This window comes from Dendrobates tinctorius, unplaced genomic scaffold (genome assembly GCF_039654945.1).
Source record: "Dendrobates tinctorius isolate UK_male_01 unplaced genomic scaffold, ASM3965494v1 ptg000138l, whole genome shotgun sequence".
NCBI classification, from domain to species: Eukaryota; Metazoa; Chordata; class Amphibia; order Anura; family Dendrobatidae; genus Dendrobates; species Dendrobates tinctorius.
The window spans coordinates 13,237,359-13,255,459 of record NW_027361806.1 but is presented as its reverse complement, the minus strand read 5'-3'; the positions used below and the strand labels follow the sequence as shown (position 1 = coordinate 13,255,459).

The window sequence follows — 18,101 nt, the reverse complement described above, 5'->3', positions numbered from 1 at the left end:
AGAGGGATTTTCACCGATGTGAATGCAATGGTCAGTTACACTTTAATTTTACTTTTTTTCCATTCCCCCCCAAAAAAATATATAAAAGAAAAAACACAAAGTGGACTCATAGAGGGTGACAAGATTCCCAATCGTATTTTAGATGTTTTTTTCTCTCCTTCCTATTAGGAAATGGCATACTGCACACATCAGAGACTTTTTATACTATAAACCCCACTGTATACAAAGCACAGGAAAAAAAAAAGTGAAAAAGAGAGACGTGAGGAGAGGGGAGCTAAAAGCAGCTTAGTATGTGTTAACTCTGCTATTCTGTCGGCTTAAAGTGTATTTTATGCTTGATCAACAGTCCCCTTTTATTATGCTTTTCTTTCATTCATTCAGGACATCAAAGAGAACACCAGCACAGTACCTGATCTTACAGAGGAACTTGTGAGGGTGTTCTTAAGAAAAACAGGGTATTGGGAGCCATAGACCCCTGTGGACCGAGCCAGTTCAAAGAGAATATTTCAACAATGATTACATTTTGTAAATCTTTTTACTGAGGACAGCTTGTTTCCTGCTTTTTCATAAAAAATAGATTGCAGCCATTAAAACAGCCCTGGACAAGACTTTCTTCAGACTTAAGGCTCTGCATTGGGATTAAAGGACACGGGAAATGTGGAAGAAAAACAAAACAAAAAACCCTGCAGCTTAGATCTTCCGCTCGGTCATTTTGCTTCTTAGAATGTTAATTCTTCTTCAATTTAAAGGGGGATATGTTTTGAAAGAAAAGTTGGAACAAATGTGGGGGGGGAGAAAAAGTTTTTGGAGATGTACATTTTGGAAAACTTTTGATATTTTTCTTTCCTAAATTCTTTTTTTTTTTTTCTAGAGATTTCAGAAAGGGTTAAAACCCTTTAAAATGAGATTTCAAATTCTCCAAAGCTTTATGAAAGCAGATCCCACTGCCAACCCTTCCCCATCCCAACCAAAACAAAGGCAATTTCTGAAAGTAACTGTAGGTGGGCTATGGAGCGTTTGACCTTTTCCAACCATATGCTCGCTAAATCAACAATATTGGTTAGGAGCCGGATTCTGAGGTTTTCCCCGCTACATTACAGTGGACATACGATATGGACTTTTTTTTTTTACATGTTACTGTCCCATTTTATCAAGAACATATGGGCCTTTTGGATTCAGACAATAGGAACGACATCTGATTGCTCCGCAGAACGCACCATTAACGTCTACTGCAGACAATGGAGAGATGCTGATCTTCGAGATGTTGCCAAATCTCTTTGAAATGACCTTTTTTTTCTATGTTGGCTCACTGGTGTATAACCTCGTTGCTAAGCAGTCATGTTTATTTGTCTGGGATTTCTTTTTTTTTTGCCTCGTTTTGCTTCATTTTGGAAATCTGAGAGCATTTGTGAACTTTGCAGTAAGTAACAATTAGCGGTGAGTGTGGATATTTGGGGTTTTATCTTCTATTGCTTCTTCTGCCTTGAAAAACAAAATGTAGGTGGTGTCTCCTGTCTCGCCTCCAGAAAAAAAAAAAGGACCAAAAAATGGTTTAAGAATGTGTTTGAAAATATTCTTAAAAATGGGGTAAACCTGAAAACAACTAACCATCTTAAGTCAAATATTGTTCTTTGCCTTCCAAATCCATGGAAATGGTCAGAAACCTCTGTAGACATTGGAAGAAAGTTGGAAATCCATCAATTGTGACAGGACTATTCACCTATGGTACAGGCGCATCTCCCAAAATTAGAATATCATCAAAAAGTTAATATATTTCAGTTCTTCAATACAAAAAGTGAATCTCATATTATATAGAGTCCCCTAAGAAAAATTGACAAGTTTAGTACACCAAACAGAATAGCGGGAGGAGGGAGATGCAGCTGCAGATTCTCTTAGTGCTGTGAGAGGGGAGAGGAAGCCAAGGTAGAGACATTTAATTGGATCATGCTTTAGCATCACAGCAGGAAGACGCTATAGAACTGGACAGGAGAAAAGTCCATATTGACCGATCTACTTGGTGGATCTGGCAGTGTTTCCAAAAGATCTGGCAGTCCTTCCAAAATCCACCTATGTCTCCAAAAGATCTATATCTGTATTGGTAGCATTCTCATGATGCCAAGATATACGTAAGGCCCCATCTCACATAGCGAGATCGCTAGCAAGATCGCTGATGCGTCACCAATTTTGTGAAGCAACAGCGATCTCGCTACGTGTGACACATAGTGGCGACCAGCCCCCCTGCTGGATATCGCTGATCGTGCTCGAATGTCCTGGGCCATTTTTTCATCGTCGGCATCCCACTGGCCACCATGCATCGCTGTGTTTGACGCCGACAAGCGACCTCGTTGGCGACTCAGAACTCAGGGACGCAGGCGGGAATCGTCTGAATAGCTGCTGTGTTATACCAGGTCGTACCATTGTCGGGATAGCTGGTGCGTCGTTGAGTAGATCTGCCTGTTTGACAGCTTACTAGCGACGCACCAGCGATCCTTACCAGGTCGTATCGTTGTCGGGATCGCTGGTGCGTCGCTATGTGAAACGGGACCCTTACACTGGTGGCCATTACTTTTACGGCCAATAGGGCACTACCAGTCTGTAGCTAAGTAAAACATAGGGTTGGCATTATGTCCCCATAGTCTACTTTAGGGGTCTTCAAAAATCAGGGATGTATTTATGTACCCCCCACCCTTATTTATCCATCTATAATAGTGATTTATCTGTATAAAAGGACATAAGACATAGTTAACGGCTGCTCCAATGGAGCCTCATGTTGTTGTTATTATAAATAATAATAATAAATAATAATAATAAGTCGGACTGCCCCAGACACAACATACTGAGGCTTATAGCCAAGTCGAATTTGCATGCAATCTCAATGTTCCTTCGTTGTAAAACATGGTTTCCATGCATCAACAATGGAATGTGGGACCCCGTGGTGCCTTCTCACACATTTTACTGCTTGACATTGAATTTTCAAGGTCTCTCTAAGATCTTTCAAGATCTCTGAGAAAATACACAGCAGAGATGGGACCAGTGTCATATATATATATATATATATATATACACACACCGCCATGTAGTATTAAGGATTCAGTGTGTAAAAATATGAAACAAATTAATGTCGTAAAATATGGTTGCTGTGCTTGTCTACCTTTTTTTGTCTTTGCCTTCTCACATTCACAGCCATATAGGTTTTTGTATTTTTTTTATGAAGTAGTAGCTCCTCTCATCGTCTTTTAGTGGGACAAGTTGAAGCTTTTAGGCGTTATTTTGCCATATCCAAGTGTTTATATTAAAGGTGATGTCTTAACTTCTTAAGTGGGTAAAACTACTAAGTGCTCGTAAGTTTGCAATTTACCAAAATTCATCTTCGTTCTCAAGAACGAAGTTAGTTTACGACTTGTTGCCTAGGTTACCAGCCACCTCTGTAGTATTGTATATCAAAGGCAGCCGATTTGCTAAGTCAGTGCACGCTTGGAAGCTTTTTGCTATACAGCTTGCAAACAAAACTCTGAAGCTAGCTATATCTGGCCACCTTCAGAGCATCTGTGCTCCTCCGACAGTGCAGCATAGGCATCGGAGAGAGAATGGTTCAGACCGGTGGTGGTGGTGGTGGGACCATGATGCTGGTTTGCACTGTAAATCTTTAAGCGCTCACAGCCAGCATGAAGCCCAAGGCATAGTTGTCTGCTACTGAAGAAAGAGAATACCACAACCCCTTTTTATTGCAGACGTTACAGTGGCATGTAAAAGTTTTGGCACCCCTTGTCAAAATTACTGTTATTGTGAACAGTTAAGCAAGCTGAAGATGAAATGATCTCTAAAAGGCCTAAAGGTAAAGAGATTGTCCAGTCAAAGCTGATAAGTCTGCAGCCACTCTGTGTGACTGCAGACTTATGCACTGTGGGGATTCACCAGTTTCAGACCAGGGAACGGAGGGGGTATGTATGTGTTATCGTTTGTATTTCAGATTTAAAAATATATATTATTTTCTTCTTTTACATTTTAAATATTACAAAAAGGAAAAAGGGCCAATGCAAAAGTTTGGGCACCCTGCATGCTTAGTACCTAGAATGCAATAAGAACAGCGTGTACATCCAAAAATGAGTAAAAAATGTACAAAATTTTATTCAGATGTAAATAACATCGCATATTATTACCAATACATAAAGGGTTCATAGAAAAGGAGGAAGAGAAAGACAATAAAATACATAAAGCCGGGCCTGACACTAATCAAGTACAGAGGTGGGAGAGTGGCAAAATAAATCAATCTAAATAGAATACATCATGGCTGCCGCAAGAAATACAAATAATAATGTGAACAATAAGTGCTACACCCCTATAGGGTAATAAGGTGCAAGTTTAATAAAGATTTTAACCCTAAAATCACTAAGACCAGTGTTGGTGATTCTGAAAAGACCGAATGGCCACTAGCAGCAGTCAAAGATGACAATAATTGCACACAGTAATGGTGAAGCCACTCTTACCCATAGTCCCTCTTCAAAGGAACCCGGAACACTCAGTGTACTGTATCTGCAAAGCACGGACACTTTATTTATTTTCCACTCATGGCACAACATTTGGTGGAGGCAGCACTCTTTTTCCAGTTGATATATGGTAGAGACCTATTTATTTGTATGAAGCATTTCACATAAGAAAAAGCCACTTATTGTGCATTATCATCCAAAAGACAAATACTTGGATGTTTTATCATGCTATGTCACTTAATCAGGCTTAAGACAACTGAGTGAATATTTTGTTTGATTTTTTGGCTCAACCAACTGTAAAAGCACTTGCACTTTATAAAGCCACTGGCACTTTATTATTTTTCTGGGAGAAATCAGATCGGTAAGCTATAGCCTAGTGGACAATCCATTTGGATAGATATCTTTGCTGTCCTGTCTATTTTCAGCACTCTACCTTTTTTGGTGTCCTGTGTGTGTAATAAATATATATATATAATACATACTCCAAATTATTATGCAAATTGTTTTTAAGTGTCATAGCATTTTTTTTTTTAATGAAACCCATTGATGGTATTGTGTCTCAGGGTTCTTTGGATCACTGAAATCAATCTCAGATACCTGTGATAATTAGTTTGCCATGTGAGCCCAATAAAAGGAAAACTGGATATTCCACACGACTGAGCAGGCCACAGTTTTCAAGTAACATGGGAAAGAGAAAGGATCTCTGTGCTGCCGAAAAGCATGAAATAGTGCAATGCCTTGGTCAAGGGATGAAAACATTAGATATAAATTTAAGCGTGATCATCGTACTGTTAAGAGATTTGTGGTTGATTCTGAGCACAGACGTGTTCGTGCTGATAAAGGCAGAATGAGGAAGGTTTCAGCCAGGCAAGTTCATCGGATTAAGAGAGCAGCTGCTAAAAAGCCATTACAAACCAGCAAACAGATATGTGAAGCTGCTGGTGCCTCTGGAGTCCCTCAAACCTCAAGGTGTAGGATCCTTCAGAGGCTTGCTGTGGTGCATAAACCTACTATTCGGCCACACCTAAACAGTGCTCACAAGCAGAAGCGGTTGCAGTGGGCCCAGACATACATGAAGACTAATTTTCAAACAGTCTTGTTTACTGATGAGTGTCGAGCAACCCTGGATGGTCCAGATGGATGGAGCAGTGGATGGTTGGTGGATGGCCACCATGTCCCAACAAGGCTGCAACGTCAGCAAGGAGGTGAAGTCATGTTTTGGGCCAGAATAATGGGGAAACAGCTGATAGGGCCCTTTAAGGTTCCTGAAGGTGTGAAAATGACCTGCAAAGTATATAGAGAGTTTTGACTGACAACTTTCTTCCATGGTATAAAAAGCAGAAACGTGCCTTCAGGAGCAAAATCATCTTCATGCATGACAATGCACCATCTCATGCTGCAAAGAAGACCTCTGAGTCATTGACTGCTATAGGCATAAAAGGAGATAAACTCATGGTATGGCCACCAACTTCCCCTGACCTCCACCCTATAGAGAACCTTTGGAGTGTCATCAAGCAAAAGATCTATGAGGGTGGGAGGCAGTTCACATCAAAACTGCAGCTCTGGGAGGCTATTCTGACTTCATGCAAAGAAATACAAGCAGAAACTCTCCAAAAACTCACAAGTTCAATGGATGCAAGAATTGTGAAGGTGATATAATAATAATAATAATAATAATAATCTTTATTTATATAGCGCCAACATATTCCACAGCGCTTTACAGTTTAGGTATATCAGAAGGGTTCCTATGTTAACATGTAACATGGCCTGTTAGGATGTTTGGGAGTTAAATAGCTTTTTTGTTCAGTGAATGTGACCTCCTAATGCTGCAAATTCCACAAATGAGCATTTTCAGCTCTTTAAAACATATAAAATGTTTATACAGGAAAGATGTATATGTTTGTACCGTGTTAGCCAGTAGATAGAAAAATATTCAGAATTGAGAGTCCTCAGTGGTTGATACCATCTTTTCAGTTAGCCATTAAAAGGTAACACATTGCAAGCTTTCGAGACTACTCAGGTCTCTTCTTCAGGCTAGACTAATACAAAATCTGAAGAATCACATATATATGCACAACACAGCCGAGAAAAATGCAATAGATAAGGCAAGTGACGTGAAGCAGAATTATCATGGCCAAGCTTGAAAGCGACTTTTTGTCCTCATGCCCCATCAGGCCCCTGGCCTACTACCGCTTCATTGATGATATTTTAATAATCTGGACGGAGTCTGAGCAACAGCTAAAGACGTTCCATGAACAGTTTAATCAATTTCATCCCACCATCAACTTAACACTCAACTACTCCAGCACTGAGATTAACTTTTTGGACACCATCATTAAGCTAAAAAACAATGAAATAGAGACATCCCTGTATCAGAAGCCAATCGACCGTCCAACATACCTGAAATGGGACCGTTTCCATCCAAAACACATAAAGAACTCTATTATCTATAGCCAAGCCATCAGATACAATCGTATATGTTCCAAACCCATAGATAGAGACAAACACCTTGGTCGCCTCAAAAGGACCTTTTTGAATCAGGGCTACCATCCAAGAACAATTGAAAACCAAATTACAAGAGCCACCAGATTGTCAAGGAATCACCTGCTACATTACAAAGCTAAAGAAGAAAATAACCGGGAGCCTCTAGTAGTCACCTACAACCCAAATCTGGAAGTGCTAAGGGGAGCTGCACGGAAATTACAACCTTTACTACAAAAAGATGCCCGATTACAATCCATTTTTCCAGACCCCCCCGCTGCTGTGCTTTAGGCAGCCCCCAAATCTAAGAAGCATCATTGTCAGAAGCTCCCTGTCCTCTTCAACAACTGCAGGAACCTTTCCTTGCAACCATAAAAAATGTAAAACCTGTCCATTTATAATGACAAGATAAAGATCCCCAATTCACAACAGGACTACAAGATCCCAGGTACGTTCAGCTGCATTACATCTGATGTGGTGTACTTAATTATTTGTACTAAATGTCCAACTGGGGGTCTGTATGTGGGGGAGACCGGGCAAAAGCTTAGAACAAGGATGAATGCTCATCGTCACACAATAAGAGAATAAAAGAATGGATCTACCTGTGGCAAAACATTTTTGTATCCCTGATCACAACAACACCATGGCTATGAAATTACTGGTACTGAAAAGTAACTTCACATCTCAGAGAGACAGGAGGGTTAGGGAGTATAAATTTATGACGACCTTTGACACTCTCAGTGCTGGAATGAATGTGTCACACGGATTTATGTCTTTTTACATCAATTAAGGAATTTGCTCCTAAGACCTTGTGGGGGCATCACAACACATTAGGAGACCCGAATCAGAGGACAATAAAACATCCAGACTCCTTATCTATGAACTAGTCAAACATTTATGTTTCTCCCTCTCCCATAATGATAATTCTGCTTCACGTCACTTGTCTTATCTATTGCATTTTTTCTGTGCTGTGTTGTGTATAAATATGTGATTCTTCAGATGTTGTATTAGTCAATGCCTGATGAAGAGACCTGAGTAGTCTCGAAAGCTTGCAATGTGTTACCATCTTTTCAGTTAGCCATTAAAAGGTATCAACCACTGAGGACTCTCAATCCTGAATATTTTTCTATAAAATGTTTAGAAATTCTACTGTGCCTAATAATTTGGAATAGTGCATTGTGCGTTTTTATTCTTTTTGGAGATTATACTGTTATCATTGGGAGGTTTATTCGATGTACACTCTAACGGGTGATGACTTTTATTAGACTGACTGTCATTTGCACCGACCACTTAGGAAAATCAGAGAACAATATCATTTGCATAATAATTTGGAACATGGTGTATATATAATATACTTGCATTATATGCTGTCAATATCAGGGATAACAGGAATTTATTGATTACCTACCCTCCTTTGTTGTTTCATATAGTGAAACTGATTAATTGATTAATTTTCTCTATAGACCCAGAGATAGGGATATATAGGAATACACAGGGACAGTCGTCGAGGAGCGGGGACGCGATTTGTCGTAACATTTAGGGTGAATACCTCCGCTGCAAGATGCCCTAGGTAGTTACCAGGCTACCTAGGGCATCTTCAGGGTGGATAATCATTGATTACATATATATGTCTTGGATTAATTTCCATTTTTAAGTATGGTAATATCTACGGTAATGAAATTGATAGTTTTTAAAGGTTCTATGATGGTTTTGATACAGGGTTTGGTGACTGGGGTCTGAGGATTACCTATGTCGCCTGGACGTCCCTCAATGCCACAATTTGTGCTATAATTAGGACTGACACAAAATTCTGCAAAAGCTGCTTGTCGGTGATTAATGTTTCTCTCCGCATCTCTGGGAACAGATGAGAGAAATCGATGATATTGTCAGGATGAGTTCTGAGCTGTCAGTCAAACAAATGTGAGTTGATGGAAGTCTGAAGCTGCGCGCGGCCGACGGGGGAAAGATACAAAACCACAGTCAGGTCTGGATCACCTGTGCCGGATCAATGCTTTCAATGAGACTCCCAACCATCAAGCTCCGGCCATAAATAATGTACATTCTGCTGATTAACATACGTACAGCAGAGTAAACACAACGATGTGTACGCAAAATACAGCGACGGAACTAAACGTTATATTTTATTCATTCGCATCATCTGGACACGTTCTTTCCATCTCTCCCTTGTAACAATTACTGTACCGACCGCTCTGACAGACAGAGTCAATATATCGATCCTACAGCCTGATGCAGTAACATCACGCACTAATTTGATACACCATTATCCGTTATGGAAGTGTGACCGGACGCTAAATGGACCTGCAGAAAATTCCGCTAAAACAAATGCAAACGGTGGCAAATTAACAGTTATGCTGTAATATGTACAAAACTGCTTGGGGTCAGTCCACGATCTAGCAACGGAAAAAAGGCAGTTGCAGAACTGGATCATTATACTGTGAGGTTTATTAAATCTGGAATTTGATCACCAAAAAATTCTATAGATTTTTCTATAAATGTCCAATAATCTAGAATGGGGCAAGTCTCCTAAGTGTGTGTTTACTATGTAGCAATCTGCCCATCAGCAATTTGGTGGAATTTGTCGCTGCAGCAAAGTGCACCCACTAATCCTACTAGAAAAAGTGCATGTGCTCATACAAAAGTCTATCTCTGGGAAAAGCAAATATGGTCACCATTACAGTGCTCAAAAACGCCTCCAAGCTTCCCTGTCCCTTCATCCATCACAACCAGTTAAAGTTGCTTTTGCCACATGTCCAGGGCCTGTCCTCAATCTCCTGCTCTATTACTTTCCACTCCCCTAATGAACCCCTGAAGAAGCAGAGAAACTGGCGATACATGCGGGGGTTTTCTGCCCTTATGACCTTTTTAAGCAACCTGATAAAGTTGAGATACTGGGGATACACATGGGGTTCTTTCTGCCCTCATGATCTTTTTTTTTACATCTTTATTTACCAATAAACAACATATTTTAAAATGACCAGATTATGTGGTACAATAAACATGGGGAGACAATCGGGGTCATAGAAATGAAATAACAAAACATCTAAAGTCATTTTAAACAATACAATCTGTCGTAGGTCATGGGAGAGAGATTTGGTGGAACTGATATATAAAGGAGAGATGAAATAAAGTAGGATGTAATCCTGCATTTTGGAACATTATGGATTCATTTTTCTTTACTATTTTCCTTGCATTATCACTGATGCCGCATTTATTTCACATTTCATTTGTTTCACCCATACACATTGGTTGATAGAAACGTATATGGATTGGTCTCTCTGGTATTTGCCTATTTTGACCATTTAGGAGCGCTGTGACTTTTTATTATAAGCTGCAGCTCTTTTTTATGCACTTGTGCGGTTTCAGGTGTTATTCATATTGGATTGTGCTGTCTTTTCTATGCATGCGCATTGCTAATCAAGATTTATACTTATGTATTCATTTGTTGGATGGGCCTTTTTACTGGTGTAGTTTTTTTTTAATTAAAACGTAATGTATAGAACAGATATCTGGAATTTCTCACGTGAGATACGATGTATCAATGCTGGTAAAATGTAACAAACTACCCGGATGGGATAGAGCTTTGTGCTGCTGATATCTAGCTTGCAAAAAAGTTTGCTTCTATTGGATACAATTGTAAAACTCTCTGTGAGAAATGCTAGAATCATGGATAGGCAACCATTTTTGGGGGAGGACAATGTAGTGATAGGGGCCTAAGTCAAGACTACAGAACCATTACCTGATGCCAATATCTCTTGATGAACTGATTGCACTGTATTTGAACAACACATTGGTTTAGGATGCATCTGCCTTCATCATATCAGTGATGGGCACCTTTAAGAGACAAAAATAGGCGCGACAAGCAATGTCCGTCGGATTCTAAATCAAATGATTTATGAGGTTTTGGATTCCACACCTGTGGCATTATATCAAGCGCTGAGCCGGTGTCGAGTTCGGCCATTCTTGAAATAGCGCGAATCGTCGTTTCGTTAAAAATAGAAACAACAGAGATGATGGCTGTTCAAAAGTGACAGACAAGCAGGAAAAAGCGAGACCGTAGAAAAGAAGAGAGAGAAGCAGCAAATACTCCGGAAGTAGAGCAACTGCAGTCAGCTGGATACCAGTGTGGAGCAGGTACATTCAGAGGAAATATATATATTGCACACACATGCATACATACAAATACACTCAGTGTTGAAATTGCAAGAAAAACAAAAAGTTATGGCGATCACAGGAAGGATAGATGAGTTACTGATCTGCAAGTGATGGAAAAATGGAAACAAAATGTTCAATACATCTTGATTTATTCAGTATTGAGTATGGTGCTACTGTGAGCAGCCTGCATGGCTGACATCGCATGGCCTGCCACATCTTCGAACTTGTCTCCCATTGAGAACATTGGGGAAGTCATTGATTGGTGATTACACAGGAGCTGCCAGCAGGGGATCTTGATGATTTGCCCAAGTGCATCAGTGACAGAACCTTTCTGAGACAACCATTAATAGCCTCACTGGCTGTAAATGCCGGGATTTCTGCACATGGCTCATGCTCCAGACTTAATAAATCAAGATGTCTTCAAAGTTTGTTTCCATTATTTTTCATGATTTGCAGATCATTAACCTGTCTACCAATCCTGTGAACTCCACAACTTCTCTTTCTTGATGCTTCAAATTCACAGTTCAGAAATGTGTATATAGATCTTTTGGAAAGTGATGTAAAAAGTGATGCAAAAAAAAAAAAAAAGTTGATCACCACCTCAACAGACCTGATTGAGTGTGTTGTAACTAAGCTGCACTCGTTGGCAACTTAGATGGTAATCCATTTTGGTAATTGTGTTAACATGCATTTCCAACGAGGTCTCTGTTTGCGCCTGAGACGTTAATCTGATGGCAGCAGATGTAGCTGGCAGATCGGTAAGTCCGATCACTCATACCACTGGTACCACACAGAAAGACCCTCCTGAAAGATCCTAACAGGGACCCTTCCGTCTCCTGATTCTAGTCCATTTAACTCTCTTTTCACAACTTAGCAGTTGGTGCCTTAATTTTTATATAAATTTGCTGACTGGCCGGTTTTCACATGACCTTGTCTACAAGACATCTCGTATCTCTCTATCCAGCCGGTGAACATCCCTCCATCTGATTTTACACTTTGTAGCGCTGTTGCTGTTTATAGATGACATTTTGTTTGTTTTTTTCCATGGAACAGAAAGATGAATGTCAGATCTGATTAATGTTCATAAAGGCAGGGATTATGTCCCATGCTCAACACGACCCAGGTCCATCTGTCACTGTGTATATCTGTATATCTAGAGCAAGGGGAGAACGTTGGAGGTGTATCATAATTTGGAAACAGAAGAGATGGAAAGACAGAAGATCAACAACAAGATGAACAGAGACAACCTCAGAAATCATCGGAGATTGAAAACCCAAGTAAATGTCAGAACTTCTGCTGGAACATTGTCCTCCGAGAGAACGCCAACATTATGGCCCATAACCGTCATCTTCGGCCATGGCATTACTAAACCGACATTCCTGCATAATAACTGTGTCTTTATATCTAGAGATCTCTAGCAAGACACCTACTGCTTTGTTCAGCAGAAACTTGCTTGAACGTAGAGGTTTGCTTATTTTTGTGACCCTTTTTTAGACTGTAGGCAGGAAAGTTCACGATCTCTTTAGCGGTCTCTTTTCTGAGTTTTTCATGTATTTTTGGAATCTGAGCACACATTTAAGGCCCCGTTACACATAACGATGTCCCAGCGATCCCACCAACGATCCGACATGGATGGGATCGCTGGGACATCGTTAGGCTGATCGCTGGCGAGCTGTCACATAGACAGCCCCTCCAGGGATCAGGACCAGCGAGCAAGCTGCTTTCCAAGCTAAACATCGGGTATCTAAGAGCGGCGCGGCTCCTGGATACCCGATGTTTACATTAGAATCCAGCGTCGCTGATCGCTGGTCTCTCGCTGCCACACGCAGCGATGCGCGCTGGTCAGCGGGAGACCAGCGATGAAAAAATGGCCCAGGCCAATCGAGCACGATAAGCGATACCTGGCAGGGGGGCCGGGTGCTGATCCCGTCACACACAGCGATGTCGCTGTGGCGTCACAAAATCAGCGATCTCGCTAGAGAGACCGCTGTGTGTGACGGGGCCTTAAGTCCTTTTGCAATCTTCCCACATGGCTTTACATCTGTGTGACACCTATACTGACCTTGAGTAGCTTGACTCCTCCATTACCTCTGCTATTTAATTTAGCCAGTTTGGTCTTATCAATCAAGGTTTCAGATCAACCCTTGGTGACTTCAAAGCACCTGAGCAGAAACTACTATACATTATCTCTTAAAATTGTGGAATTAACGCTTAGATTTCTTGGTATGGGTTGTGTTAAGAAAAAAAATCTATAATCATGAGTAAAAATTTGGGATTAAAATTCAGGGCAAAGTGATAATAACCAATTGCATTGGGTGCGGCACCTTTTAATTAGGTTAATTTAGGAGGATCCACAAGTTCTACTCTTTTCCTCACTTTAGTACTGACCATGAAGACTATAAGGAATAGAGTTGAGCGACTTTGGTCGGATCGGGTTTCATGAAACAAAATTTGTTTCAGATGAAACTGGTCCGACTAGGGCAAAAAAAGTCGGAGTTTCGTCCGAAACCCAACCCCATTGCAAGTCAATGGGGAATAAAAGTCGGCATTGAGTGGATAAATGTCATCCGCTCAATGCCGACTTTTATTTCCCATTGACTTGCATTGAGGTCGGGTTTCGGACGAAACTCCGACTTTTTTTACCCTAGTCGGACCAGTTTCATCTGAAACAAATTTTGTTTCATGAAACCCGATCCGACCAAAGTCGCTCAACTCTAATAAGGAACTATATGGGCAGCATAGTGGCTCAGTGGTTAGCACTGTATGGTGGCTCAGTGGTTTGCACTGCAGTCTTGCAGTGCTGGGGTCCTGTGTTCAGATCCCACCAAGGACAACATCTGCAAGGGTTTGTATGTTCTCCCTGTGTTTGCGTGGGTTTCCTTTGGATTCTCCGGTTTCCTCCTCCACTCCAAAAACATGCTGATAGGAAATCTAGATTGTGATCCCCAATGGGAAAAGTGTGGATGATGCTAATATAGCGCCAGTAATTCCACAACGTTTTACATAGGAGTAAAATAAATAAACTATCGATTTGAAGCTCAGAAACCTTGTGAATTACTACGCATTTCACAACCAAGAAGCTTCCTCTGTCATAATCTGCTCAACACATGAATCCGTCTTGTATGTCTGCAGTCACTGCTGCTGCTCTTCTGACAAACGGAAGATAATGACGAGATACTAAAACCCCCACAAAAGTGACACTTTCAAATATCAAAAACAGTAAAAATGTAACATTTCCATAGAGTGCAGAATTGTCTTCATCACATCTAAGTCTTGGGTTAAGTAATTCTTCCGGTTGTGAGAGTAAGGAAGGTCTATCATTACATTGAGTGGTATCATATTGGTTATACCATCAACTGCATGAATTATATTACAGCTAAGTGCTTGTCCTTAAAACATCTTCTTACCCACAAGTCAAATTTGTAATGCATGATGAGTATGGTCCTGCAGGGTGAATGAAACTGGCAATGTAAGTTTCTAACAGTGTCGGCCCCAATCATCACTTTAGGTGAATAAGATAACTTGTAAATTTACATTACTGATCCTGAGTTACCTTCTGTATTATACTCCAGAGCTGCACTTACTATTCTGCTCGTGCAGTCACTGTGTACGTACATTACTGATCCTGAGTTACCTCCTGTATTAGAGCTGCACTCACTATTCTGCTGATGCAGTCACTGTGTACATACATTACTGATCCTGAGTTACATCCTGTATTATACTCCGGAGCTGCACTCACTAATCCTGCTGGTGCAGTCACTGTGTACACACATTACATTACTGATCCTGAGTTACATCCTGTATTATACTCCAGAGCTGCACTCACTATTCTGCTGGTGCAGTCACTGTGTACATACATTACTGATCCTGAGTTACATCCTATATTATACTCCAGAGCTGCACTCACTATTCTGCAGGTGCAGTCACTGTGTACATACATTACATTACTGATCCTGAGTTACATCCTATATTATACTCCAGAGCTGCACTCACTATTCTGCAGGTGCAGTCACTGTGTACGTACATTACTGATCCTGAGTTACCTCCTGTAATAGAGCTGCACTCACTATTCTGGTGCTGCAGTCGCTGTGTACATACATTACATTACTGATCCTCAGTTACATCCTGTATTATACTCCAGAGCTGAACTCACTATTCTGCTGGTGCAGTCACTGTGTACATATATTACATTACTGATCCTGAGTTACATCCTGTATTATACTCCAAAGCTGCACTCACTATTCTGCTGGTGCAGTCACTGTGTACATACATTACTGATCCTGAGTTACATCCTATATTATACTCCAGAGCTGCACTCACTATTCTGCAGGTGCAGTCAATGTGTACATACATTACATTACTGATCCTGAGTTACATCCTGTATTATACTCCAGAGCTGCACTCACTATTCTGCTGGTGCAGTCACTGTGTACATACATTACATTACTGATCCTGAGTTACATCCTGTATTATACTCCAGAGCTGCACTCACTATTCTGCTGGTGCAGTCACGGTGTACACACATTACATTACTGATCCTGAGTTACATCCTGTATTATACTCCAGAGCTGCACTCACTATTCTGCTGGTGCAGTCACTGTGTACATACATTACATTACTGATCCTGAGTTACATCCTGTATTATACTTCAGAGCTGCACTCACTATTCTGCTGGTGCAGTCACTGTGTACATACATTACATTACTGATACTGAGTTACATCCTGTATTATACTCCAGAGCTGCACTCACTATTCTGCTGGTGCAGTCACTGTGTACATATATTACATTACTGATCCTGAGTTACATCCTGTATTATACTCCAGAGCTGCACTCACTATTCTGCTGGTGCAGTCACTGTGTACATACATTACATTACTGATCCTGAGTTACATCCTGAAATCTCCCCGCATTCCCTGCTTGTTCAGTATGATGTAGAACTGCTGACATTAATGTCTGTTAGGAGAGATCAGTGGTCTCATACCTGAGTCTGTTGAGGGATATTTACAAAGCTTGGATCTCGTGGTCCAACACTGACAAATCGGTTTGCGGGGGAAGTGCTGGGTGTTGAGTAGGCTGTGGATGAAAAAGATACGTAGGGTGAATACAATGCAACACTATAGGATGTGACACAATGTGAACAGAACACACCATCTCTGGTACAGCTGTAGATACCGAGAGAACGTGTGATGCCGGTGGATTAATTGTTGTTCCTCCATCCATCGATTATACATTTCTTGTTATTAACCAATCCTATCAATGATATCAATCCTATTATACTAACACATAGAGCGAAAGATTTATAATGACGCACATTAAGTTCACCCCTTTCCACGTGTACAAGATGAGCGCAAAACCATCGACCACATTTTATATCGAGCGTTCTTGTTAGAAAACTTCCATCCTTGTGCCGAGTTTTTCCTTTTTTTTTTCCCCCGTGCTTATATTGCACTTGCAGGAAAATGAGATTGTGGCTTCTTGTGAAGTCCGCACATTATTTCCATAGTCGGGAGGGGAGAAGCAAGAATCAATTTAAGGTTCAAAGCTATATTGCAAAGTTGGAGCTTGTCCAAGCCGATGGATATTATTCTGAAGGCTGCAAGTCACAAAATGACTAAAGTACTGTAATAATTATATTATAGGCGAACACGGCTGCAAATAGAACTGGAGAAAGACCGCAAGCTCGCCGAGTCATTTACATTGGGTAAACGGTCCCCATACATCCCTGCAAAGTGATTAACATGTACAGCAATTTATCAGGGGTTATCCGCATGATCTATAATGATGGAGGAAGTCGTTAAGGGAGATGCACCAGCTCCACACACATGCTCTGAACAGACACGTCCATTAAAGAGCCTAGTAAAAAAAAATAAGTGCATGCCCCTTGAAGAAACTATTCTGCAGTTTTTTCTCTTAAAACTTGCTGTTCCTCAGTTATTCCTCCTGGAACTGTGGGAAACACAGACAAATGGGGCATTACCATTGCCCTTTATGATATGGGTGCGCCCGATACATCTGACATAGTCATCACTGGTAGCACCCAGGAACAACAAAGAAATACCACAATGTGTAGAAAAGGGGGATACAATTCTTATTTATGGTAAATGCGATTGCTTAATAAAACAGCCGTGTCCAGAGAGGTATCCCTGATATTCCTCATATCTGGAACTATTCTGCATCATCCAGAGCCTCCTGGTTCATGAATACAATGCCAGGACTGCTATGATAAGAACAATGGCACAGTCCAATCAGATGGTACTCTATTAGGTGCTCATGTTTTGGGGGATTTATTATTCTGGGGTTATTACCCTTTAAATACAGTCATATGTTAAAGTTTGGGCACCCCTATTAATGTTAACCTTTTTTCTTTATAACAATTTTGGTTTTTGCAACAGCTATTTCAGTTTCATATATCTAATAACTGATGGACTCAGTTATATTTCTGGATTCAAATGAGGTTTATTGTACTAACAGAAAATGCGCAATCTGCATTTAAACAAAATTTGACCGGTGCAAAAGTATGGGCACCTCAACATAAAAGTGACATTAATATTTTGTAGATCCTCCTTTTGCAAAAATAACAGCCTCTAGTCGCGTCCTGTAGCTATTAATGAGTTCCTGGTTCCTGGATGAAGGTATTTGTGACCATTCCTGTTTACAAAAATTGTTATAAAGAAAAAAGGTTAACATTAATCGGGGTGCCCAAACTTTAACATATGACTGTATCTCTAGGGTCTATGTTTGAGATTTTAAAATCTCAGAAAATTACAAGAAAAGGGAGGGTGATTGACATTTGCTGAGCCGCACGTACCCGGGAAAGAACTAGATATATTGGCAAGTGTTACATCCTCTAAAATGACTCCTGATTAGCCAGAATGACGCTTCCTCGTATAATAGCACGGAAATCTGCCGGACAGAAATAGTTTCTTCAAAAAGTTCAGAAAACCAGAAAAGTTTTAAAA

At 40.6% G+C, this 18,101-nt stretch overlaps 2 protein-coding genes across 24 annotated transcripts in view; one reads left to right on the top strand and one right to left on the bottom strand.

Moving 5' to 3' along the window:
* Window positions 1-18,101, bottom strand: part of NFIA (nuclear factor I A) — a 507,433-nt gene that overhangs the window by 18,506 nt on the left and 470,826 nt on the right. For all 21 annotated transcript variants that reach the window (XM_073544603.1, XM_073544612.1, XM_073544611.1 and 18 more), the window contains one exon: window positions 16,124-16,215. In XM_073544603.1, the coding sequence (XP_073400704.1) occupies window positions 16,124-16,215 (92 nt within the window). The remainder of the gene's footprint in view (window positions 1-16,123; window positions 16,216-18,101) is intronic.
* TM2D1 (TM2 domain containing 1) overlaps window positions 1-18,101 on the top strand; it is a 201,435-nt gene that overhangs the window by 135,951 nt on the left and 47,383 nt on the right. The window contains exon 7 of one of the 3 annotated variants that reach the window (XM_073544625.1): window positions 382-1,779. The exons of the other annotated variants lie outside the window; for them this stretch is intronic. The gene's annotated coding sequence lies outside the window, so the exon portion shown is untranslated. Of the gene's footprint in view, window positions 1-381; window positions 1,780-18,101 lie in introns of those variants that run through there. 3 annotated transcript variants of the gene reach the window in all.